This window comes from Gymnoscopelus microlampas (genome assembly GCF_963454915.1).
Source record: "Gymnoscopelus microlampas genome assembly, chromosome: 19".
Lineage (NCBI taxonomy): Eukaryota > Metazoa > Chordata > Actinopteri > Myctophiformes > Myctophidae > Gymnoscopelus > Gymnoscopelus microlampas.
This window is the reverse complement of record NC_139956.1, coordinates 45,140,879-45,166,717: the sequence shown is the minus strand read 5'-3', so window position 1 is coordinate 45,166,717 and position 25,839 is coordinate 45,140,879. Positions and strand designations below refer to the sequence as shown.

Sequence of the window (25,839 nt, the reverse complement as noted above, 5' to 3'; positions counted from 1 at the left end):
CGCTGGCACAAAATCTTTTTAGATGGGTGTCCGCAGGCAAATACCTATGAAATTGGGTGGTCCTTGACATGAAAATGGTTGAGAAGAACTGCTGTAAGGCCAGGGGTCTTCAACGTTTTTCAGGCCAAGGACCCCTTAGCTGAGAGAGAGATGAAGCAGGGACTCCCTCCCCCCTACTACATATTGTATAGGATTGTGTTGCAGATTAAACTTTTTTATAGATTTAATAGATAGCTCCATAGATGTGTTTGATAGAACCATTATTACTTGCGCCAGTGAAGCAGCGCAAGTAGTTTTCACGTCCGTCATGTCGAAAGGAGTACACAACATATAACATGTATATATGTATATATATATATATATATATATATATATATATATATATATATATATATATATATATATATATATATATATATATATATATATATATATATATATATATGTATATATGTATATATATATAATACATATATATGTATTATATATATATATATACATAATATTTCTCAAGTGAAGGTCGAGAACGCTGACCTCCCCCCTCCCTCAATCACAAACCTAAGGGTTAAAGCTTGGAGGTACCTTCAGCGCCCATTCAAGCCAACTTCTCTGGCATGGAGGACATTGTTTGTTTGGCGGCCACTCACCAGGACAAATTGGCTTCAACAAAGAGAGAATCAAGGTAGACATACATGTACAAAAGGAAATTACGTGAAACATCCCTCAGAATATCATCTCCGACTTCATTTTCTCTACCACCATTGACACAAACCTTGACAATTGGATTATTAAATGTTAATGGTTACTTACAACATTTAGATGACATAAAGTCAGATCACAACATACAAATGTTAGATATTATTGCTTTGACTGAAACACATTTAAAAAGTGATCATTCTTTTTCTACCATGGAATTATAAGGATTGAACTTTGAAGAGGTTCCAGGGGGTCCGTTTTAAGCTTGTAGATCTGCTATTAGATTTTGTGTAGATTGAAAATAGAACACACTAAGAATCTCAGGTCAGTTTCACAATGTATATACTGTAGGGTTATAGGGTTAAAGTGGTCAAACTGAAGCGATAATGATTAATTCCAAATATTATGAAAGTATTCTGTGGCACCCCTGGACTGGTCTATAAAACCCCACCTCTAATACTAACCAACACAACGACAGGACAGGTGAGGTAGGTACAGTAGGCCTACAACAGGACTGGAACATGTAATGTATAGGATCGATTGCACTTTTAATGTAGGATCAAGACCTACTATAAGTGTACACACAGAAACACAGCAGATTATCAACAGGTAAATTGTCTCTAAACAGGCATTTCAAAACAAAATGTCATTCTCACGGACATCTCCTACAACTAAATACACATTTAACCACATGAACCCTATAGCGTTTCTTTTCTGTTGGCGAACATTTGGCAAAAATAGCCGATCTACAAGCTCACAACGCGTCACATTGCGACAGCGTGTTGTGAGCTTGTAGATCGGCTATTTCTGTCGGAAAGGTTTCGTGTCAAGGGGGGAAATTTAGGGGGCCTAGTATACACTCCTGGGGCCACACATTGTACAATTGAATTGAAACTTCAAACACACAGTATGTTAAAACTGCATGAATTTGGTAGACATGCCAGCTTACTTTAGAATATTAAAGGTCCTTGCTTTCACAACAAGAATGTTCTGTTAGAAAATGTCGATCTTTTTTTCCTCTTTTATTGTATTTTCTTTTCACAGCTGTACTGTACCACTCTGGTGTACTCTGTACAAGGTTACAATGAACAGATTACTCGATTGAGATGTTCAAAGCGCCGTATGTTGCCCATGTGTGGTTTAAGTGGTTAAACTATGAAGCTTGAACACATGAATGTATTTCCTCTAGCAGGTTGTAAACATATGAAAGAGTCTTTCTGCAGTTCACAGTGGATCATAATAGTTAATCAACAGTCAAACTCATGTCTCTGTCTAAAGTTCACACTGCCTTGATATCATTCTGATGATGATCATCATCTGTGTGTGTGTGTGTGTGTGTGTGTGTGTGTGTGTGTGTGTGTGTGTGTGTGTGTGTGTGTGTGTGTGTGTGTGTGCGTGTGCGTGTGTGTGTGTGTGGCGTTGATGAATAATCAGGAGAAGTGTCTGTATTAGAGATAGCCTCCACCTTTGACCCTAGCCTAGCCCTAGAGGAAGCCTTAAATACCAACTATCTCAGAGCTATAGGTGCCCTATGGGCTATAGGTGCAAGCTATTCATTTTTATTTTTGGCAGCCTAGGACTATACCCACAGACTGGTTTCAACAACTTGGGATGGCCAAAAAAGGAGGCAAAAGGGGCTGGCAAAGTATTGTGCCGTCTCTGCTATAACTGTGGTGGAGACGCTGTCACTTATACCCATAGGCATAGGGTACTGAGTAACATGCTTATCAAGAAGACATAAGCCTTGATCTTGTGAATGTAACTACATGTACTGCACCTTTAATATTCGTGTCCTTGTATGCTCTCCTTGTGGACATGAATGAATTGTTAAAATGGGTGCGTGTGACTGTGTGTGTGTGTATGTGCGTGCGTGCGTGTGCGTGTGTGTGTGTGTGTGTGTGTGTGTGTGTGTGTGTGTGTGTGTGTGTGTGTGTGTGTGTGTGTGTGTGTGTGTGTGTGTGCGTGATCCTGCCATATACCAGTCAGGTGGATGTTGTAAAAGTGAAGTGGTGATATCATGGCAGTAGCATTTTGTTAGAATTCATTGAGAGGATACAGCAGCCCCTTGAGACACTGCATCTCATTCATTTTTGAGGGGGTCCTACACACACACACACACACACACACACACACACACGCATGCGCACACGCACGCACACGTACACGCACACACACACACACGCACACAGACACACACACACACACACACACACACACACACACACACACACACACACACACACACACACACACACACACACACACACACACACACACACACACGCGCGCGCGCGCACAAATAAAACAATGTTACATACAGTACAGATAATCAGTGGTGGAAGTAATCAGATATTTTACTTAAGTCAAAGTTCAGTCAATTCCACAATGTGAAAATACTCTGTTAGAAGTAAAAGGCCTGTGTTCAAAATGTTACTTCAGTAAAAGTACAAAAGCATTGGCATCAAAATGTACTTAAAGGGCAAGACCACTTTTATAGAGGTTTGGGTTGTGTAGTTAGCTTGTCATGATGTAACTCCAAAGGTGGACAAGAAATAAAAAATAATTGCTGCATTGATTAGAAATTGATAATTCAAAATATGCTCCCCATTGACTTACATTGTACAGTAAAACAGCTCTCAAAGTCGCTCTTTTAGCATGTAAACGAATGTAAACAAAGTCGATTCAGACAATATAGAACATCACCAAACCCAGTACTGTTTCTTTTTTTAAATAAAAATGTTAACTTACTGTTGATTTAGCTATTTTTATTAGAAAGAAAACCTGGACTGGATCGGCGGATCCGGATCTTCAAATAGTAAAATCATCAGGAAGTTGACATTTGTATTAAAAAAATAAACAGTACTGGGTTTCGTGATGTTCTATATTGTCTGAATCAGCTTAGTTTGTGTTCGTTTATGGGCTAAAAGAGTGACTTTGAGAGCTGTTTCAGTGTACAATGTAAGTCAATGGGGAGCATATTTTTAATTATCAATTTATAATTAATGGAGCAATTATTTTTAATTTCTTGTCCACCTTTGGACATTTGTTACATCATTGCAAGGTAACTACACAAACCAAACCTCTACCAAAGTGGTCTTGCCCTTTAAAGTACCAAAAGTAAAAGTACTAAAAGGTTGAGAATAGACGATCTACAAGCTCACAACGCTTCACGATGCGACACGTTGTGAGCTTGTAGATCGGCTATTTTCAAATAGCCTAGGTATAAAATAAGGCTAAAGTGGTTAATGTATGTTTTGTAATATAATCATTTATAAACTAACTAATAAGTAAAGTTTTCAAATAATTGTAGTGGGGTAAAAGTACAATATTTGTGGAGTACAAGTAGAAGAATTGAAAATTGGATATACTCCAGTAAACTAAAAGTAACTCAAAATTGTACTTAAGTACAGTACCTGAGTAAATGTACTTACTTTACTTTATACCACTTTAGATAATACACAACACACACAATTTGTAAATACAAATAGCTTGCTCACCCTCTCCCTCCCACACCCCCGGTCCTCAACTGTTTGGTAATCAATACAGTGACCTGGATAATGAGTAAAAGTCATAATCAACGTAAGTACAAACAGTTTAAAAGCCTAACCCTAACCCTAAACCACGAACAGGTTGTTTCAATATCTGAATGTAAGGAAGTCCTGAAGCGGCCAAAAGAGGAAGATCTAAGAGGAAGATTGTTCCAGTACACCATAACAGAGATCTATAAAACCTCACCTTTAATACTATAAAACCTCACCTCTAATACTAACCAACACAACAACAGTACAGGTGGGTACTAGGCCTACACGTTGTGAGCTTGTAGATCTGCTATTTTGACCACTTCTTAAACTTTTTTTATGGAAATTATTAGATTTTTGTTTTATTTTGAATGTCTCAACAATATCCTAACCCACCTGACACCATAAATACATTTATTACTTTTGACTTAGTTACTGATTAAACCACTTTGACGTCACAGAGTTTGTTTGATTTTGAGGATGTTAGTGACAACAGCCTCAGATGAATTCAGACACCCTGGTGAATACTGCCTTTCAACTTCTCCTCTGTGAAGGTAAATTGTCTCAACTTAATCTGGATGTCAGTTGACCATTTTAGCAGGACATATTACACATGTTTGTTGAGATGTTTGCGTGGCTTGTATAGTCACATTATATAATGAAATACTGAACTGCTACTATAATTTTATTTTAAAATTCATATTTAATACTTAGACCAGATGAACACGTTAAGTTTTATTGCATTCCATCAAAACAAGGCTCCAGTCTTGCATGATGTTTGTGGAGCTGTGTGTCTCAGTCGCGTGTAGATTATTGTCTGCAGGGGAAGCTCTGCTTCAAATGACTGCAGGACTTAAAGGTTGTGCTTGTGTGACGTCTCAGGTTGATGCCATGTCGGAGTTATGTCTGTCACTGAACAGTATTGTCTAGTAGTAGTAGTAGTAGTCATTTTGTTTTGGTCATAACCGGACAAATTCAACATATTCATCTTATCATATCAAACCATATCATACAGATGTGCCACTTCAAAACTTCACACGTTACTGTTCTTTCCCTGAAAGTGCCCTGAAAATGCATTTTTTCCTCCCTGTTCTGCCCTTAAAAAGGCACTGTTTTGCCCCTGAAAAGAAGTTGTCACTACACACCCCCGTTTTTCCCTTCAACAGACATCCATATACATGAGAACAAAAGAATGTGTGTTGAAGAAGGTGTCAGACTCATTATGAGGCGAAAGGTGATTTGAAGAGGTCCTTGACCAGTTGCTCAAATTAATTAGCATCATAAAAGCAGTGATCATCAAAATAATTCAGCATTTTAAATGCCCTTCTTTGTCCCTCTTATTGGGAATCCCCTGAAAATGTACTGTCTTGGCGATGGCAGGACATTTGAAGTTTTGAAATGGCACATCTGTATGTGTTAAACCAAAAAGGTAAAGGCTGAAGCCAATGGATTATTTTGCCTATCTTTTTCACACACAAAACAAATTGACCTAGAGGGAAAAAGCAAAAACAACAGACAAAAAAACTACAAAACAAAAAAAAAAAAAAAACGAGAAAAAAAAACAAAAGACAAGATTTACAGATTTCTCAAATTATTATGGTAGCACTTTAAACGAACGTCCTATTAACAAACATTAATTAACAGTTAATAAACAACTTATTAAATACTTATTAACAGTTAATAAACTACTTATAAGATAGTTATTAACCTTATTCTTTGTTTATAAACGTTTATAAAGCCTTGAACGTCCTATTAACACATGTGTCCCATTGGTACAATCGTAACATTAATTAACAGTTAATACACAACTTATTAAATACTTATTAACAGTTAACTCTCTCAGTGCCAAACCCCGAGTTATACAGAGTTTTTTCTGAATGCCCTCAGTGCCAGAACGAAAAATCCAGAGTAAAAAAACAAACATGTTCAGAACCCAAGATATCATTATCTGAAGATTTGCAGCTCCATCCACTCATTGTTTAACTTATAACTGAAAAAGGCTGTATCTCGCTTCCTAAGCACTTTTTTTTTACTTTGAAAAAAAAAAAAAATTGCTGGCACAGTTCGCAATATTTTTTTTATTTCATTGGCACTGAGAGAGTTAATAAACTACTTATAAGATAGTTATTAACCTTATTCTGTGTTTATAAATGTTTATAAAGCCTTGAACGTCCTATTAACAAACATTAATTAACAAATATTAGACAACTTATTAAATACTTATTAACAGTTAATAAACTACTTATAAGATAGTTATTAACCTTAATCTGTGTTTATAAAGCATTATAAATATTATTAACACAACACTTATTAACAATAAATAAACAACTTATAAGATGCTTATAAACCTTAATATTTGTTTATAAACGTTTATAAACACAGAATAAGGTTAATAAATATCTTATAAGTAGTTTATTAACTGTTAATAAGTATTTAATAAGTCGTGTATTAACTGTTAATTAATGTTTGTTAATAGGACGTTCAATGCTTTCTAAACGTTTATAAACACATACTAAGGTTAATACAGTAACTATCGTATAAGAAGGTTATTAACTGTTAATAAGTATTTAATAAGTTGTTTATTAACTGTTAATTAATGTTGACCAGGCATGAACCCTGGTTAACAGGCGACAGGCTAAATGGTTCAACAAAATAACAATACGAGAACATTTAAGTCATTTGCATCTTTTGCATTTTTCAAAAGAGAAAAAGAAAAATTACTGCATCAAAAGTAATCAATAAACTATACTATAAAATATAGTATACTATAAATATACTATAAAACCTGGTAAAACATTGGCCGAATTGTCAAATATTTTTTTGAAAATAGCTGATCTACAAGCCCACAACGCCAGTGAAGGGAAACTTTAGGGATGTCTGAGTCTGAGTTGTAGGGGTTTGAGTGAATCATTTTTATTCCTGTTCACTGTTACATTTGTAGATCCATTTGTGTCAAGGCGTCACATATTCCAAGGCGTGGTGTAAAGGGGGAAAAGGACAGAATTCAGCCACATATCAGTATCGGACAATTACATCATCGGTATCAGACCAATGTCAAAATAATTCAGATATTTTGCTCCGATAATGATTAATAGTGTGATCGTTGAATGGCTTTGTACTTGCAAGGCAGCCATATATACTGTAGCAGCTGTCCCCCCCCCCCCCCCCCCACACACACACACACACAAAATACACTTTCGCTACTCACCAAAACAAAGTTGGTTTTAATGTGTTAAAAGCCTACTCTGCTTGGTGAAAAGACTCTCAGCCCACATCTTCTGTGTAAAATACACTATTTGTCCAGAAAATTAAATATTCTATTTTAGTTACTCCACTGCGCCTCCTGCAGATCTTGTCAATGGAAAATTCCATTGCCCAGATCTGTAGGGGGTGCAGTGGAGTCAGAGTGTTCCCACCAAGGAAAGTAGGCTTTCAACATCTTAAAACCATCTTTGTTTTGGTGAGTAGTGAAAGTGTATTTTTTTTATTTAACTACAGTCGAGAGGCTGCGCTACCGGGGGTATGCCTGCGGTCAATGCCCGAAAAGTCACACAGCGTTAAGGACCATCAAAAGTAATCAACAAACTATACTATAAAAACTGGTCAACCATCGGCCAAATTGTCAAATGATATAAGAAAAAGGCAAACATTGTTACAATATTTATCTGTGGAACGACTCAAACTAAAATGCCTCAACTCTTACAATTCCAAGTGCTTGTCAGGGCAATTAAAATATGATTATTTTGGGAGGTCCCCAGTTCAAATATGATTATTTTGGGGGGTTGCGGCCTGAAAAGGTTGAGAACCACTGTGCTACTGTATGCTACTGTAATACATCATAGTAGAGTCGTTTAGTATGTATAATCACAATTGACAGTATGAACGAATGAAATACTGAACTACTAAGATAACGGCTAGTAGATTAAAATGTAGCAAAACTCTATGAAAGTATGATCAATCCTCAAGGTCAAAACGAGGCTCCAGTCTTGCAGTTCTGTTTAATAGAAATATAAGTTATACTGTGGAGTTGTGTTTGATAGAAACATAAGTTACTATGGAGTTTTGTGTCCCAGTAGTGTGAGCCCTGTCAAATTTAGTCTGCAGGTGAAGCCCTACAAAACCTGTCTTTAATAATACTTCAAATTACTTAAGGGTTTTATTAGTACAGGATGATGTGATTGTTGTTGGTGATGAAGAAACAGACATAATTCACATACCATCATGGGTTTGTTTTCATGTGAGGTGTGTGAATGTGCCAGTCACTGTACACTTATAAAACTGTGTCTGTTTCTTTAATAAAGAACCATGATTTAAGTCTGTGTTTGTTTCTGCAGACAGTAGTCTTTTAAAATATGGATATGATATAGATGATTTGTATGTTTACTATGTGATAAGTGAAGGGTATGTCATTGTCTACAAATAAAACTGTGTAATGTCCCTTTTATTTGGGTTATCTGACACAGCACATTTGTACATTAAATGTATAGTAAGATCACTTCTAACAATTGTGTAAAAACACAATGTAGGTTACTGTAACAACAGATTTGTACTAAACCTCCTTCCATTGGTGAGTGCATGCATGAAGTCTCAGAGCTGTCTGACCGCTGTGTTTGACAGTTAAACATTTCCTCCATTAAGTGAACAAAACACCATTTGAAAACCCTATTTGTATCTTTATTTAATATGGTTAATGTGCACCGTCCATTGGACTCATAAAACTCATAAAACTGTAACGCCTGATCTCTGGCCCATTACTAATATCCACCCTCAGCTCAGACTTGACCTAAAGTTCACATAGAGTTAGTGCTGCCCCGCTGTCAGGCATGGACGTGCACACGCGCACACGCGCACACACACACACACACACACACACACACACACACACACACACACACACACACACACACACACACACACACACACACACACACACACACACACACACACACAGCTTTTTCTCATCAGTGTCCACCCATAGAATGGTCAAAATGTGAGACAGTTTCATAGGCCTGTGCAGTTCAATACTGTATGATTTCTAAAACAGGCTGTATGAGTCTTTATGCTACTAGTTTGAATTTATTTGATAGACTGACTGATGAACTGGTTGATGTGGTTTGGCTGCATGCTTTCATTACTTCAATGATGTTACATATTGGTATACAAATTATGAAATTACAAATACACTGTTGTTTAAATTTCCAGGCTGAGTTTTCTTTCTATTCGTCCACTGGAAGGTCCTGAATAACATGGAGCCGGACCAGCCCTCTGAAAAGTCAATTGAGCGTTGTCCAGGTAAAAATGACAATTTGAAAAAAATCACACAATTTAGAGATAATGTTATGATTTAAAGCAGCTCCAATTCTAAATTCTCATTTCCAGTTTCACTTTTGAGGCACAAGTATGAAAAAGATTGTGATTATTTTCAGGAACAGTCAATGGTTCCATTTTAAAACACTGTATAGTTACAAAAACATATCTGGAATAATATCAATTTGTCTATTCCTTTTTCAAAGTCTGTGATGTGTTATAATTAAGTCAGTCAATAAGTCAATTGTGTTAAAGCTGGCTATACTTTTAAAAAGTGTACATTTGCATTAGTTATGTAAAACTAATGATGTAATTCATATTCTCTGATTTATAAACATGTTCATTGAGGGTTGAATTAACACTGATGATTGTATTGTGCAGGTTCTTCTGTGACAAACTCAAATCAAGCTGAGAGTGGAGGCACAGTAATGGCTCCTACCATCTCTGGGTGTAACATTGGTGGTTCGATTACTATCATTGTCAGTGGCAGTGCCACAGGCCAAGGTACCTACAATCTTCATTACAAGATAGATGTCAGATAATGACAATGAGTCCCATTTCATGAATGTGTCCACTCACAGAGCCCATTTGATTATGCTCTTCTCCTTATGCAGGACCTGTACTTCCATCAGAAGACTCAGCTAACAATCAAGCTGCCGTCCCACCTGCTGAACTGCAGTGTGAAGCCGATGGTGAATGAAAGAACTATTAAATAACATGGGCAGAACTGTTTTACTAATGGTCATTTACATTTAACAAAATGCGATAGTAAATTGATTGATTGGTTTAACTGCCAACAATCTAGAGAGCAGTAAGAAAGTATTCAAAACTTTAACATGGAGAGCAGTAAGAAAGAAAGGCTTTAGTCACAGCTTTACGATAATGGACAGCAGGTGTCCAAACTGGCTTGATGAATGGAATTGAAGCTGGTAACATCTTACCAGGAGCCGGAACAAAAACATAATCAATTGTTCTGAGAGGAAACTGCACTGAAACGTCAATTGCCGGTCAATAATAGGATTTTTAGTAATAAATTAACAATAAGATGTTTTTTTCTTCATCTGCGATTAAGAATACAATTAATGTCATTGCATTTGTCTAAACTCACAAATGCATTTAGATTTATATAACGTCTTGGCGTGACTTGATTGTATTCATGTTAAATATTTCTTGTTCCGAGATATAGTTTATTTCTTACATGCACCTGTCCTGGGCAAGGGAGGCCATTCAACGTACACCAACACTTTGTCTTAAAAGGCCTAAGACAAAACATCTTAAGTTTCAAAGCATTCTGATGAAAAGAAGCGATGGATGCGGACTTGATCCGATGTGATAGAATTTATTGAGCAAAGTCTGGCAATACAGACCTTAAAAAATACGGGGTCATCCCTATGTTCCCCGGGTTCTATGTTCCCCCACTAAGGTTAGGGTTAGGTTTAGGTTAGGTCCTATACATAGGACCCGGGGAACATAGGACCCGGGGAACATAGGTACGGTCCCAAAAATACCCCCATGACCCAGGAAAAAAAAATACCATTACAATCAAATGTATTCATTGCTTGATTCATTTTATTGTGAGGTTGTATATCGGACATTTGTAGCCTTTGAACAATGTGGTTAAATTCATCACATACACGCAATGTAATTGTATAAGTTGTATTGAGTTTACCAAAGTTTTAACAAAAAATATATATGATTTAATACGTTATATTAACTTAATACAAGCATCAGTGTCGCTACTAGTTTACATCCTACGCAGTTGTCATTTCCACGGCCAGTACCAAACGTACTTGCACCCATATGTGCACCATGGGAGAAAGTGAGAAAAGTCCGAAAGTGGTTCCACCTTCGGACTCTGACCTCATCTAAAGCCCGGTGCATTACACCAGTGTAGCTTTTCCCTGCTATTTAAAGAGCGCTTTAGATAGAACATTGACCTATTTTGGAGCACACTTTTTACTATCATAATCCATTAAATTCAACACATCATGGAGGCATCAGTCAATTTGCTGTGCTGGGAGGCATTACAAACGTAAATCATATGTGTGCTGAAGGGATTGATGGGAGCTTGCACAAAAACGTTTTCACCCACTTTCTTACATTTTTAAACCTGTGATGGGACCTTCTCACCTCCATTACGTTACAATAAAACTCATCAATCGTGCTGGAAGAGGGTCTTGGGTCTCGAAGGCAGATATCGTCAGTGCCTTTAAAGTCCTTCCTTTCCATCCTGACTTTTGGCGTTTCTTTGGTGTCCGCTGGCGAGGAGCTTATTATTTTGCAGTCAGGCTCAATTTCGTGTGCAAAAGCAATCCTAAGCTCTTCGACAGGGAAGCCCTGTGTTGGAGCCTGTCAAACACACATAAGTTTCCATACCTCGTTTATCCCCCTTCGTCCCTACCCACTGATCATTCATGGTCATTCTAACCTCCGTTTTCAAAGATCTCAACGTTCCACTGTCTGCCGAGAAATCACTCAAGTTTCTCTTGAATATCGCTCTGTATCGTTCAGTTCCAGGCTTCACTTCCAAAGGAAACACTCGACAGAATAACACTTCTGATCACCAACTTCCTCATCTCCACCAGTTGCACCAAACATCAGCTTCTTTCCCTCTTAGGCCATCTTAACTTTGCCCTTCGTAGCATTTCTCAAGGCCGATTTTTCATTTCCTATCTGTTTTCATTTGCCTCTTTCGTTGCTCTTGGATTCCATTTCTCTTAACAGTTCAAATCGTGCCGAGCTTCGTCTCTGGCTCAATTTTCTCGTCCACTGGAACGGCATCTCTTTTTTCTATGAAGATCATCAGGTCAACAGGTTCACAGACGTTGCTCCTTCTGCCGGTTTTGGGGGTTTCTATAATGGTAGAAGGTTCGCTATGCTGCAGAATGGCCAGCGGAGCTTTGCAGGAGAATGCCAAATTCAATTTTCAGCCTGTAACCATTAGTAGCAGCCACCGTTCTGTGGGGCCTGTGGTAATCTGTGCGTACCCAAGCTTAGGGAATCAAGCCCAATGTCTTTACTATAGCTTTCTTCGGTTTCCTGAGATGTTCCGAATTCACTTCTTCTACTCCTAGTGTTTCGACTCCTCGGCGTCAGGCCTGTATCTCATATTTGTCTTTCTTCTCAGACGGCACCATGGTCTATTACATAAAACACTAACCAAGCATTCCAGTCTTCATTTTCAGAAATAAATCGCCTCTGAATCCATTCGAAACTTATGAGTGAAATTTATATTCACTCATTGTCGTGCAGACTTGGAAATGACCTTCCTACCACGAGACAAGACCGTGGTCTCAAAGCGCCGTCCCAAACCTCACGTCACGTAACGTACCGATCAAAAAAGCCCCCACAGCTAAGATATCCCCTCTACATCCCTGGTTGCAATGGGTTGTTAACTACTACCTTTAGTTTTGTTAAATACCCAGAACAAAAACAGCAGTGAGATAGCAGTGAGAGATGAGACGAGGGCGACTGTTCTACAGATATATAATTGTCATGAATAACTCATTTTTGTGTGGGGTGGGGATGCAGACCACCAGCAAATGGTCCACGAACCACCAAGAGACCAAAATATGGCAGACACAGCTGCACAACACACCCAGTATTAATTAAATTAGCTGCAGCTGTGTTGCTTAAATCACTGTGTACTACTGTAAGGTCAGTGTTAAGGTAGGCTGCACCGGGGTGCTCCTTCCATTCCGACATCTCACCACTCCGACAAGTGGCTTCCGCGTGCGGTTAAGGTTAGGGTTAGGGTTAGGTATAGGGTTAGTCAACGTTGGAAAGGCGACATGTCGGAAAGGAGAAATGCACCCGGCTGCACTAGTGCTCCTGTTTTTGGGTATAGAGGGGCGGGTGTATAGAGGCGTGGAGAGATTGCACCTGATCTCATTGGTTCACCGATCTGTCCGTCAACCCCCGCCCCGTTAACACAACATTACGAGCGACGCCTCTGCACTCTGGTTGGTTGGGGAAATGAAACACTTCCCATACCGGGTACACCGACGCGCTCCTCCAGGCTTTTATTTTTTAGCAAAAATAAACAATAAAAGCCTGGAGATCGAGGCTAGTGTTAAGGTAATTTTAGACGGGAAGCGGCCGACACGCCTATGTAATTAATTTTCAATGAGAGGCAGGCAATTATTTGGGACACGCAGAGAAGTTGAGGGGCCGCGAGGCGAGCGGGCGCGGTCCCGTGAAATTCTCACGCACGTGCTTGTTCGTGCGCACATCCGCGGAAAGCAAGAACTGGATGTGGTGAGCATTTGTTTTCCCCGCACCGTGCAGGAGGACAAAACTACAACGATCACGGCGCGATCACCGCTGATCAGAGCGGTAACGAGCGGTTACGATTGTTTCTTTTACCTGAAGTGTAAAACAACTACAACATCAGCTTAGGGTTTCATGGCCCTATAATGAATAGTCATTATCAGAACAGAAATACATTTCCATGCCATTTTTATTTGACCAATTCTAATAATAATATAATAATAATAAACTTTATTTATATAGCACTTTTCAAAAACAGGTTTACAAAGTGCTTAACAATACAAATACAATACATGCACAGGGAATATAAAAACAATTCAGTGATGGAAAATTTACAAACAAAGGAACCATACAAAAATAATAACATCAAAAATAAGACTGAAAGCAGAGAAATATCTGACTAATTCCTTCTAGGTAAAAATAGGTAAAATAATAATATTACAAGAGATTAACAACAAAAGAAACATTGGACATCTCTATACCTAGTTTAAATATGGTCAATAATGAATGACGTCAAATGGAAGACTGTATCATAATTCAGCATCTATAGCAGCAAAAACATGGACCCCATATAATTACCAAGACCTCTCATTTGAGTACATGCACTTACTGATGTCCTCTGTTCTTTGGTTATTTAGAAATGCTTACTCCTCAACAACTCAAGTCTTATTTGAAGAAGGAGGTTCAGCGTTTGATTGAGTGGAAACTACCTGAGGAAAACCCAGAAGAAACACCTCTGAATCAGATCTTCACAGAGGTCTACATCACAGTGGGAGGGAGTGGAAAGGTCAACAAGGAACATGAGGTCAGACAGATTGAAACCGTGTCCAGAAAACCATTCAGACCAGAAACAGCAATCAAGTTTGTAGACATCTTTAAACCTTTACCTGGAGAAGATCCAATCAGAACAGTGATGACGAAGGGAGTGGCTGGCTCTGGTAAAACAGTCTTAACTCAGAAGTGCACTCTGGACTGGGCAGAAGACAAATCCAACAAGGATATCCACTTCATGTTTCCATTCACTTTCCGAGAACTGAACTTGATGGAGAAGAAATACAGCTTGATGGAACTTCTTCATGCCTTTTTTGGTGAAATCAACAAAGCAGAAATCTGCAGCGGAAAAGGGTCTAAAGTTGTGTTCCTCTTTGATGGGCTAGATGAGTTTCGTATCCCTCTACTCTTCCAGAAGAAAGAGATCTGCACTGATGTAGAAACGATAACCTCAGTGGACGTGCTGTTGACGAATCTCATCAAGGGAAACCTGCTTCCCTCTGCTCGCATCTGGATAACCACACGACCCGCAGCGGCCAATCAGATCCCTGATAAGTATGTTGACAGGATGACAGAGGTGAGAGGGTTCACTGACGACCAGAAGGAGGAGTACTTCAACAAGAGAATCACTGATGAGAACCTGGCAAGTAAAATCATCTCACACATCAAGACATCACGAATCCTCCACATCATGTGTTACATCCCAGTCTTCTGTTGGATCATTGCTGGAGTTCTGGAACACATATTGATAACAGGGGAGACAGAAGTGCTGCCAAAGACCCTGACCGAGATGTACATCCATTTCATGGTGGTTCAGTCCAAACAGAAAGAGGTCAAGTATGACTGGAATCCAGAGAAGAATACAAAGGCAATTATGTCTATGGGAAAACTGGCTTATAAACATTTGGAAAAGGGCAACTTGATCTTCTATGAAAAAGACATAACACAGTGCGGCATTGATATCAAAGATGCAGCAGTGTGCTCAGGAGTGTTCACACAGATGTTTAAAGAGGTGCGTGGTGGGTTGCACAAGGACAAGGTTTTCAGCTTTGTCCATCTGAGCATTCAGGAGTTTCTGGCTGCTCTTTATGTCTTTCACTCATTCATCAACACTGGCGTCAATGTACTGTCAACCTCCAAGTTGTCAAAGCTGTTTAGACCACAGTTAAATGACCTCTACCAGAGTGCTGTAGACAAGGCCTTACAGAGTCCAAATGGCCACCTTGACTTGTTCCTCCGTTTCCTCCTGGGCCTCTCGTTGGAGACCAATCAGACTCTCTTACAAAGACTGTTGAAACATACAGGAATTAAGTCACATACCAATCAGAAAACAGTGCAGTACATCAAGAAGAAAATCAGGGAGAAACCCTCTGCAGAGAGAACAATCAATCTGTTCCACTGCCTGAATGAGTTGAATGATCATTCTCTAGAGGAAGAGATCCAACACTACCTGACCTCAGGAAGTCTGTCCACAGAGAAAGTCTCAACCACTCAGTGGTCAGCTCTGGCCTTCATGTTGCTGTCATCAGGGAAGGAGCTGGACTTGTTTGACCTGAAGAAATACTCTGCTTCAGAAAAGGCTCTTTTGAGGCTGCTGCCAGTTGTCAAAGCCTCCAACAGAGCTCTGTAGGTGAACTGATGATTGAATATATTTAAAATATTATGTCACTTTTTTATAGGAAAGAATACTAACGTTTCACTGCTGTTTATCCTTCTTTAATACATTGCGTGATATTGATTTTACAGGAAAATAATTACAAAATAAAAACATTGATTTTTATCGCTGCTCTTTCTGCAGGCTTAGTGACTGTAACCTTTCAGAACAATGCTGTATGGAGTTATCATCAATTCTCAGCTCCAACTGTAGTCTAATAGAATTGGACCTAAGCCAAAATGATCTGCAGGATTTGGGAATATTTCATCTCTGTATTGGACTCGGGAGTCCACACTGTACACTGGAGATCCTCAGGTCTGTATTCTCCTGGCTTAACACATGGAGTTTGCCCTGATTCATTTATAAACAAACTTTAACATTTCTTAGCAGTAGAACAATTAAAAAATAGCACTGAGCCGGGTTTGCTTATGGATATATGTAATGTGTTTTTTTCCCCTCCCAAGTCATGTAGTAGTCATGCAATTAATCCTCCACAAACATGTATGTATTTTTACGACTGCTGTTACCTGCCAGTGAGGATATGCCTCCGTCCTATTCCTCCTGATTAACACCCCCCTCTGACAGGCACCCCCCCCCAGCCGATAACAGCCACTAGTGCAGTGACAATGTTCGCTTCCCTCCCCCAAACACGGGCAATTGTGTTTGTGTAGATGCTCAGTAAGCTGGATGCACCACGATGGATTCAAACCCCTAGACTCTGTGATGGTGCCCTGGTCCTTTACCCCTCTGCCACCTGAGCGTCCAACAGAGCCAATAGCCTATTATAATACATATGCAAGCCTTGTCTACAAACTGATCAAGCATCATAATAGCAAGTATCAAAAAAAAACTCTGTGTGTGTGCGTGCGTGCGTGTTTGTGTAGGTTGTCAGGCTGTATGGTCTCAGAGAAAGGCTGTTCTTATCTGGTCTCAGCTCTGAGATCCAACCCCCATCTAAAAGTGTTGGACTTAAACTACAATCACCTAGGAGAATCAAAAGACACGCTGCGCTCTGCTGGACAACTGCAGACCCTCAGGTAGGGAGAGACTTGCTGCCATTGCAAATGTGCCTAGTTATTAAAGAGTAGTGAAATCATACTGTGATGCTGTAGTAGTATTTAATGTTTAATGGCATAAATGCGTTATCTGTCATTGTTTCTATTATCAAATAGAATATACAGGCATGACTCTGTTTGTCTTTCACCCCCAGTGTTGACCATGGTGGAGAGTGCAGGCTGAAACCAGGTTTGAGGAAGTGTAAGTGTTTATTCTTTTTCCCTCACAAAAACATGTAGTAATCCTGGTCGCTATACCGCCTCCCCCATGACAGCCGGGGCGCCTGATGGAGGGGAAGGGAACTGGTTGGAATAACGTGTTCCTTCCACGCGCTACGTCCAACCAGGGAAACTCCCCCCTGTCAGGTGACAAGAAGGTCAGTTGGCTCTCATGCACTGAAGGAAGCATGAGCTCGGCCCTGGCCTGCCTGGCTGTGGCGGACTGGTGTAGCGCTGGTGTAGGGCTGGTGTAGCGCCCAGGATCACTTAGGAAATTGGCACCGGGTGAAAAAAATGGTTTACAAAAATCACGGGATAAAAATTATAAGAGAAAAAAAAAGAAGTGTTTATTATTTTTCAATCATGAAATCAAAGCAGCACACATCCTGTGATGTAGATGAACAGCTCATATAAAAATCAGCATGTGACTTTCACTTAACATAATTGTAATGTGTTTATATTAACAAAAACATGCAACATATATTTCCTGGGGATTATTCTACAATCTAGTTTTGGGTGAACCCTGCCTACATACAGTATGGTGTCCACATAGGATTTTAGAATTATACACTAAGTACCTACTGTACTTCTCAAAGCTTTCATCACTTCCTCTCTGAATGTAAACTCTCTGGCAGAGAGCAAAGAGCACACCAAACAGAAGTGATCTAATTAAAGATAGCCTCTTTCTAACTAGAAAATATTGTTCCTAAAGAAACAATTTGGGCTCGCTTCAAGCCAAAAAAAATTAGTATAAAAAGTGCAAATTCAGTTTGACTTGGTATCTCTGTCTGTGTGCTGTGTGTGGGTGCAGACTTGGGAGCACTTGTTGCCATTCTCCTTATTGTCATCAGTTACGCACCTGCTTGCATAGCCGATGGTAGTAAAGGGATGGAGGGGTATGGGGGCAGGAGTGATGGGTGTTGGGTGCTACCCCCTGGCTCCAGTGAGCTTGTAGATTAGCTATTTCCAATGGTTTACAATATGTGTGTGTGTGTGTGTGTGTGTGTGTGTGTGTGTGTGTGTGTGTGTGTGTGTGTGTGTGCGTGTGCGTGTGCGTGCGTGCGTGCGTGTGTCCTGCATGACCATGTGTCGTGAACTTGTATATCTTATTTATGATATATATGTATTATTATAATATTTCTATTCTGGATACGTCATTATAGGTGAGCATTTTACTGAGAATAAAAGATCTACAAGCTCACAACACATAGATCTGTCCTTTTGATGTTTTTGAAATAAAGCTCAAGTTGTTTCTGAACCATTTGAGGCACGTGTCGCGACACAACGCATTGTGAGCTTGTAGATCTGCTACTTTCGCTATTATTATCATTTTCGAAGATTTCTGGGTGCGCGCGCATGTGTGTGTGGCATCAAAATGTACTTAAAGTACCAAGAGTACTAAAATGTTTGAAAATGGCAGATCTAGAAGCTCATAACGTGTCGCGATGCCATGCGCTGTCAGCTTGTAGATCTGCTATTTTCAAATAGCCTAGGTATAAAATAGTGCTAAAGTGGTTAATGTAGGTTTCATAATATCATAATTTATATCCGAAAAGTAACTAGTAACTAAAGTTTTCAAATAATTGTAGTGGAGTAAAAGTACAATACTTGCCTCTGAGATGTAGTGGAGTAGAAGTAAAAGTATTGGAAATTGGAAATACTCAAGTAAAGTACACATACCTCAAAATTGTACTTACGTACAGTACTTAAGTAAATGTACTTAGTTACTTTCCACCAATGGTAATTATACAGTAGCTGAACATTATACTGAAAATGACAGATCTCATTTGAGAGCTTGTAGATCTGTCATTTTCTGCCATTTTTGAAACAGTGTTCATAGTGGTTAATAAGTTACATTTGTACGTTATTATGAAGTTCTATATGATTGTAAACTAGGGGTTACGTAGATAACCCCAGAATTCTTAGTTTCGTAGTAAGAAACTTACTTATGGGATATCATCGCCCTCTGGCGATGGCACAGAGCACAACACATGAGCTCCCGGAAACAATCTTCGATTGGACAGGGTTCTGTGACGCAAACCGGAAACCGGTTGGGGTTATAAAGCCCCCAGCGTCACTAGGTTCGTCCTCTGATACCCTTCACTCTGCATGCTAGTTGAAGCGCACAGAAGGGGTCTCCAGTAAGTTTCTTACTACGAAACTAAGAAAACTGGGGTTACCTACGTAACCGCTAGTTGTTCTTTATCGTTTCTTCTTAAGAAACTTACTTATGGGACACATAAACGCCCCCAGGAGCAACCCTATCCAACCTGTACACCCCAAGGTCAAAAGGTCATGCCTCCTGGCAAGACCCCGACCCCCAGATGCATGACCCAAAGGTCAAAAGGAAGGGAAACGAAACAGGAGCCTATCAGACGATCTTGACCTCTCCCTGAGAGAGAGCCAGGCTCCTGTACCAACCTTTCATCCCTGGGCCTGGTCTTCCCAGCCGGCCCCAGGGAAAACAGAAAGGAGACCACTGGTCAGGGGAAGGAAAGCCAGCCAAAGCCAGTGCCAACCACTCCTGACCACAGCCCCACTTAGCTCAGACCACGCATGACACCTCAGGTGCCATCATGGTCGAGCCAGGGCCACAGAAGCCAAATCTCTGTCAAGGCCCCAAACTGGACGGCCAGCAGTAGTGAACGTGTCCCCAAGGGACATGTATCACCGGTCGACCACCCCCGGTCTATCACTGACCCCTCACGGGCCAGACCCACAGGTTCAAAACCCTGGGGGACTCGTGAAACACCTCATCCCCGCCTTGCCTCAGAAGATCTCTGAAAAGCGGGAGAGGCCATGGTTCAGCGTAGAGGAGAGGAGTGATCTCCGACCTCCACACTCCCCATGCTGGGGCCACCAGCAGGACCGTCCTGCCCTGGACCCTGACCTGCTCCAGAATGGAAGGGATCAGTTCCAAAGGTGGGAAAGCATACAGCAGAACGTCCGGCCAGCCGTGTGCCAACACGTCCACCCCCAAGGAGGAATCCTTGTGATTCAAAGAAAAGAATCGTGGACACTTTGCGTTCCCCCTGGACGCAAACAGGTCAATCCGAGCCCGACTGAACCGGAGACAAATCAGGTTCGCCACCTGCGTTCGCCACCTGCGCCACCTGTATGCGGGTTGTGAGACCACTCCCCGTACCGAAGTTCGCCCCTAGACAGCAGATCCGCCCCGCTGTTGAGGAGACCCGGCACAAGGGAGGCGCGTAACGAGGCTAGGCGCAACGTGCTCCATAGCGTCAGTTCGCGTGCTAGATTGTCCAAAACAACAGAGCCCAGGCCCCCTTGTTTATTGACATAGCACATTGTTGTGGTGTTATCCGTTCTAACCAGAACATGACATCCCACAACGCGGTCCTCGAACCGTCGGAGGGCGAGGAAGACCGCCAACAACTCCAAGTAGTTGATGTGGTATACCTTCTGAGCAGAAGTCCACACCTCCCTGGCTGAGTAGCCGTCGTGGACAGCCCCCCAACCGAGAGGCTAGCGTCCGTGGTAATCACTTTTTGTGATACGACCTTGCCCATCCTGACTCCACCGGACAGGAAGGACGCCTGTGACCACGGTTGCAACGTTGTCAAGCACCGGGGAGATATCACCACTTTTCAAAATTTCATGGTGTGCGGTATCCTAAGACTCCGCATCCACCTTTGAAAAGGTCTCATGTGGAATCTGCACAGCTGGATCAGGTGTATGGCCGAGGCCATGAGATCCGCAGCCTGCATGCATGTCCTGTACGCGACTCTGTGCCCCACGCGAAAAGAGCGCACACATGCCAGGAAACCGGCTATTCTGTCCTTAGATAGGCGCGCCACCATCGTGGATGAGTCCAAGGAAATCCCCACGAAGGTGGCTTGCTGGGATGGGATCAGAACACTCTTCTGAGTATTGATCTTAAACCCCAGGGACGTCAGGTGCGCAATAGCTAACTTCGTGTGCCGCGCCACCTTCTCCCTTGACCCCGGCGCCAGCAGCCAGTCATCTATGTACGTCGCCAGACGGAGACCCTGCCGGCGTAGTGGGGCGATAGCCGCGTTCGTGCACTTCACGAAGACCCGAAAACCCGAAATTTTGACTTCAAAGCCAAAACGTAGGAACTTCCGGTGCGCGGGGTAGATTGGGACGTGAAGAAAGGCATCTTTCAGATCTATACTCGTCCACCAAGCCCCCTGACGTATCGATCGTAACAACCTGGCCGTTGTTAGCATTCTAAAATTGAAGATCGTCAGAAACCTATTTAAACCTTTCAGGTTCAGAATAGGTCTCACGCCCCCCCCCTTTCTTTTTCACCAGGAAATATTCCGAATAGAAACCTAGCCGGCTCTGATTCGGGGATAATTCTCTGATAGCACCCTTGCTCAGCAGTGACACAACTTCCTCCCGTAGCGTTACAGCCGCCTGGCCTGACGCTCCGGAGAAAATAACCTTGTCCATCAGGGGAGGTCTACAGGAAAATTGCAACCTGTACCCTTTTGTAATCGTGCGTAGCACCCAGGGATTTGGTTTGCAAGCTTCCCATTGCGCCAGGCAACGAGCCAGAGGGTTCGTGGGGTTGGAGGGGGTCAATGACGTCATCAGCTCCGAAGAGCGGTGCCCCGTTACCAAGAAGGGAGGGAGAGGGAACTGCAATGTCGCAGTTGGAAATGTTTTATTTACAGAAGGCCCCTTTTTCACATTGTGAAAACAACACTCTGGAGACATTTGATTCATAGCAGAAAGAGGTACTACCTGCGATTGAGTCATCATGTTCATGGCACGCACAGGAGTTGTCCCTGCAGTGTTCGGAATGCCGTCCAGGGTGCAAACCGAACACTGAGGGCACATAGCATAATTTCGAGGACAGGGCACCCCACCGGGGTGCGATGCACCTCTAACATTAGTATGAGAAGAAATGAGCATTTGTGGTTTCGGCAACAGGTTTATTCCACACACACAAAGCACATTACACAGCATGGCAATTAAATTGTCTTTAGCGTCTCTTATAGTCTCTGTGTTCCTGCGGAGCCGCCCGTGTCTCTGTCCGTCGGGGCAAGAAGAGCGCCAGTTCTGGTCCCCCTAAGTGGGGAGCCGACCCCGCATAATGCCGGCCAAGTGGCCGTGACGGGATCAGCTAGAGACTGTCACTTACCCCTCCCTCTGCGACCAGCCCCGAGGTCCTTTCGGGAGGGTTTGATCGGAGGGGGGGTTTCGGGGTCCTTGCGCAGCCTCACGTCCACCGCAGGGACGTTCCCAGGAACTGGTCCTGGCGGAGGACGACCTGGACGCTCCTCTCCTGCGTCCAGCGACGGCGGCGGCGAGGAGACCTGTGGTCGCCCCTCGCCTTTGCTGCTCCTCCGCCTGTGTCCTCCCGATCAGGTCCGTGCTGCTGTCGAAGAGGTTGTGGGCCTGGAGGGGGAGGGCGAGAAGTCCCGTAGACACATCCGCCCCCGCAGTTGTGGCCAGGTCCAACCACTGGGCCCTCTCCAAGTCAGCGGTGAGGGCCATGGCTCGACCTGTCCACATTAGGCTCTGGCAGGTGCAGAGGATGGCTATCTGCACCAGCCTGTCCAGCTCCGTTGCATCTTCCACCCACTCTCTATGGACCGCTGCCGCAGGCATCCTGTCCACCAGGGGTTTGGCCACCAGCTCTTTAAGTCTGACGGTGGCCGACCCCTGCAGCAACGATACCACGTTGAGCGCCTCCTCAGCCGAGCCTGAGGCCTTGTAGAGGGCGTTGAGTGCGATCTTGCCTGGTATGCTCGGCGAAAATGGGCCGATGTCCTGGGCTAATTCCCACCGAGCCTCCCCTTGCCCGTTCTATCCTGGTCGCCAGAGCAGGGTACATGGGGGGAAGGCCTACGACCCCCAGGTCTGCCCCGGAGAGGATTTTGGTCGCAAAACCAAGCCTCTCCGGTTCCCCCCTACCTCGCCGCCAGGAGTGGTGCAGGGCTGCGCGAACTCCCACCGCCTCGGGTAGGAGTTTTGATGCGACCTGCTGGGGAGCGAGGGGTGCCAGGCCCTGGAATCCTGGGATGGGGGCCCCCGACTGAAGCCCTCGCCGCCTCCATAGGCTGCTCCAGGCCGCACATGGAGATAGCCCGCCTCAGCACCGCCGACACAGGCTCGAGAGGCTCCCTCACCCGGCAAGGAGCCATCACCCACGGTGCTGCTGGTGCGGGAGCCTCCATCCAGGCCGCTGCTGTAGGCGCGGGGGCCTCTGCCCGCGCTGTTGTAGGCACAGGAGGCTCCGGACTGGACCTCGGAGCTTCCCGTGTCCGACGGGGGGAGGGTCCGGTCTCCACCTCGTCCTGGGAAGCCTCTTCTCCCCCGAAGTCCTCCCCGTCGGAGCACCTCTCTGGCGTCGAAGGAGGGGGAGGAGGGAGGCACGCAGTCCCCGATTGGTGGCCCACTGGCCTCGGCTGGAGCTGCGTGGTCCGGTGTAGGCGACGGAGGAGCCTCTCCCCGGACTTTCCTCCTGGCTCCGCTGGAACTTGGCACATCCTGCATTTAGGCCTTGCCCGAGGCCCGTGCTTCCCACCGACGCTGCATGGCCCATGGCGAGGCCAGCGTCGGCATTTGCACTGCCGCTGCTGCTGGACGCCGCCAGGCCCTGGGCTCTCTTGAGGCGGCACGCCAACTAGTGGACCGTGAAGTCATCGCAGGGCCTGCATGCGTCTTTGTCGCCTGCGTGGTTCAGGGCGAGCCACGCATGGTTGGGCCCCAGTCACAGGATGCACAGCCGATGGCGGTCGTCCGCTGCCACTGGTAGGCCGCAGCCCGTTAGGCCGCAGACTCGAGGCACCTCCATCTTCTTTTCCTCTCGTCGACACGAGGCAGGTAAGTGCAGCTAGGCTAAGCAAGCCTAGCTTCTTAGTTAGCTTAAAGCGGCCTGTAGCCTGGCTAACGGCGTTAGCTTACTTTAAGCACTCCTCGTGGTAGAAAGACTGAGAGGGCAGGAAAAGTAACGTGGGAGCGTTCTAATCTAACAACGATGAACTGTTAAATAACGAAAACGCCCGTAGAGCGACACTGGGTGCCCTCGCTATGGGTTTTGTTGGGATTCGTCGAAGTTTATCGCGGTTGCTAGTTGTGTTGTCTTCAGGACTCGTGCGCATTCGCTGTAGCAGAGTGAAGGAAGAGGACGAACCTAGTGACGCTGGGGGTTTTATAACCTATATAACTGTCCAATCGAAGATTGTTTCCGGGAGCTCATGTGTTGTGCTCTGTGCCATCGCCAGAGGGCGATGATATCCCATAAGTAAGTTTCTTAAGAAGAAACGATAAAGAACAACCGGTGTTATGTTGTGTGTTGTTCTCTCATCAGATGTGTGTGAACTCACACTGGATCCAAACACAGCACACAGAAACCTCTCTCTGTCTGAGAACAACAAGAAGGCGACACTTGTGACGGAGGAGCAACCATATCCAGACCATCCAGACAGATTTGACACCTGTAGACAGGTTCTGTGTAGAGAGAGTCTGCCTGACCGCTGTTACTGGGAGGTAGAGTGGAGTAGAGGGGTTTATATATCAGTGACACACAGAGGAATCAACAGGAGAGGACAGGGTCTTGACTGTGTGTTAGGATACAATGACACATCCTGGAGTCTGGTATGTGATGATGATGGCAACTATTACTATGTCCGTCACAATGGGGAGAGGACTAAATGCTCTGTCCGTCCCTCTGACGTCCTCCGTGCCCGTCGCTCCAACAGAGTAGCAGTGTATGTAGACTGTTCAGCTGGAAGTCTGTCTTTCTACAAAGTGTTATCTAACACACTGATACACCTACACACCTACCAGTGCACTTTCACTGAACCACTCTGTGCTGGGTTCTGCTGCTGGGGTTCTGGTTCCTCCTCAGTGTCTCTGTGTCAGATCTAGGAGGTACAGTAACGTCATGTGTCCTGGAGACACTGCTGCACGCGCACGCACGCGAACGCACGCACGCACGCACGCACGCACGCACGCACACACACACACACACACACACACACACACACACACACACACACACAGTTATGCAGCTCGGCCCGTTGTGAGCTTGTAGATCGTCTCGTTTCCATTGTGGTCCATTGTACTCAATTCATCAGTAATACATATCGTTGCTGTGGGGCAGAAACCTCTGATCTCCATATTCTAACTCTTCGTGTTGTTTTTCATAAATTAACGCCCTACTTGATCATACTACAGCGTCACACAAAAGCATAAAAGCATCAAAAGTAGCAGATCTACAAGCTCGAAACGCGGTGCACATCGGCGTGTTTAGAGCTTGTAAATCTGCTAGTTTTTGTATATTTTTTAACTTGAGCCCTGAAAAGTAACAGTTCTGGACATACAAGGTTATACAGAGGATGCTGCTACCAAG

At 43.3% G+C, this 25,839-nt stretch overlaps 1 protein-coding gene across 1 annotated transcript; it reads left to right on the top strand.

Annotated features, from left to right (window-relative positions):
- The first annotated feature begins 9,239 nt into the window (after window positions 1-9,239).
- On the top strand, window positions 9,240-25,678 carry LOC311034541 (protein NLRC3-like). Its single transcript, XM_084042420.1, has 8 exons — window positions 9,240-9,506; window positions 9,903-10,025; window positions 10,136-10,213; window positions 14,429-16,187; window positions 16,360-16,530; window positions 17,100-17,252; window positions 17,426-17,472; window positions 24,796-25,678. The coding sequence occupies exons 1-8, from the start codon at window positions 9,461-9,463 to the stop codon at window positions 25,353-25,355; spliced, it is 2,937 nt and encodes a 978-aa protein (XP_083898546.1). The 5' UTR covers window positions 9,240-9,460; the 3' UTR covers window positions 25,356-25,678.
- The last annotated feature ends 161 nt before the right edge of the window (window positions 25,679-25,839 follow it).

What these genes read in the sequence shown, in the direction of transcription:
- LOC311034541 (XM_084042420.1), top strand. Translation starts at nt 9,461, where the DNA reads ATGGAGCCGGACCAGCCCTCTGAAAAGTCAATTGAGCGTTGTCCAG. An exon ending in AAAGCCTCCAACAGAGCTCT is followed by an intron (nt 16,188 to 16,359) that starts GTAGGTGAACTG and finishes CTCTTTCTGCAG; the next exon opens with GCTTAGTGACTGTAACCTTT. An exon ending in GAAACCAGGTTTGAGGAAGT is followed by an intron (nt 17,473 to 24,795) that starts GTAAGTGTTTAT and finishes TTCTCTCATCAG; the next exon opens with ATGTGTGTGAACTCACACTG.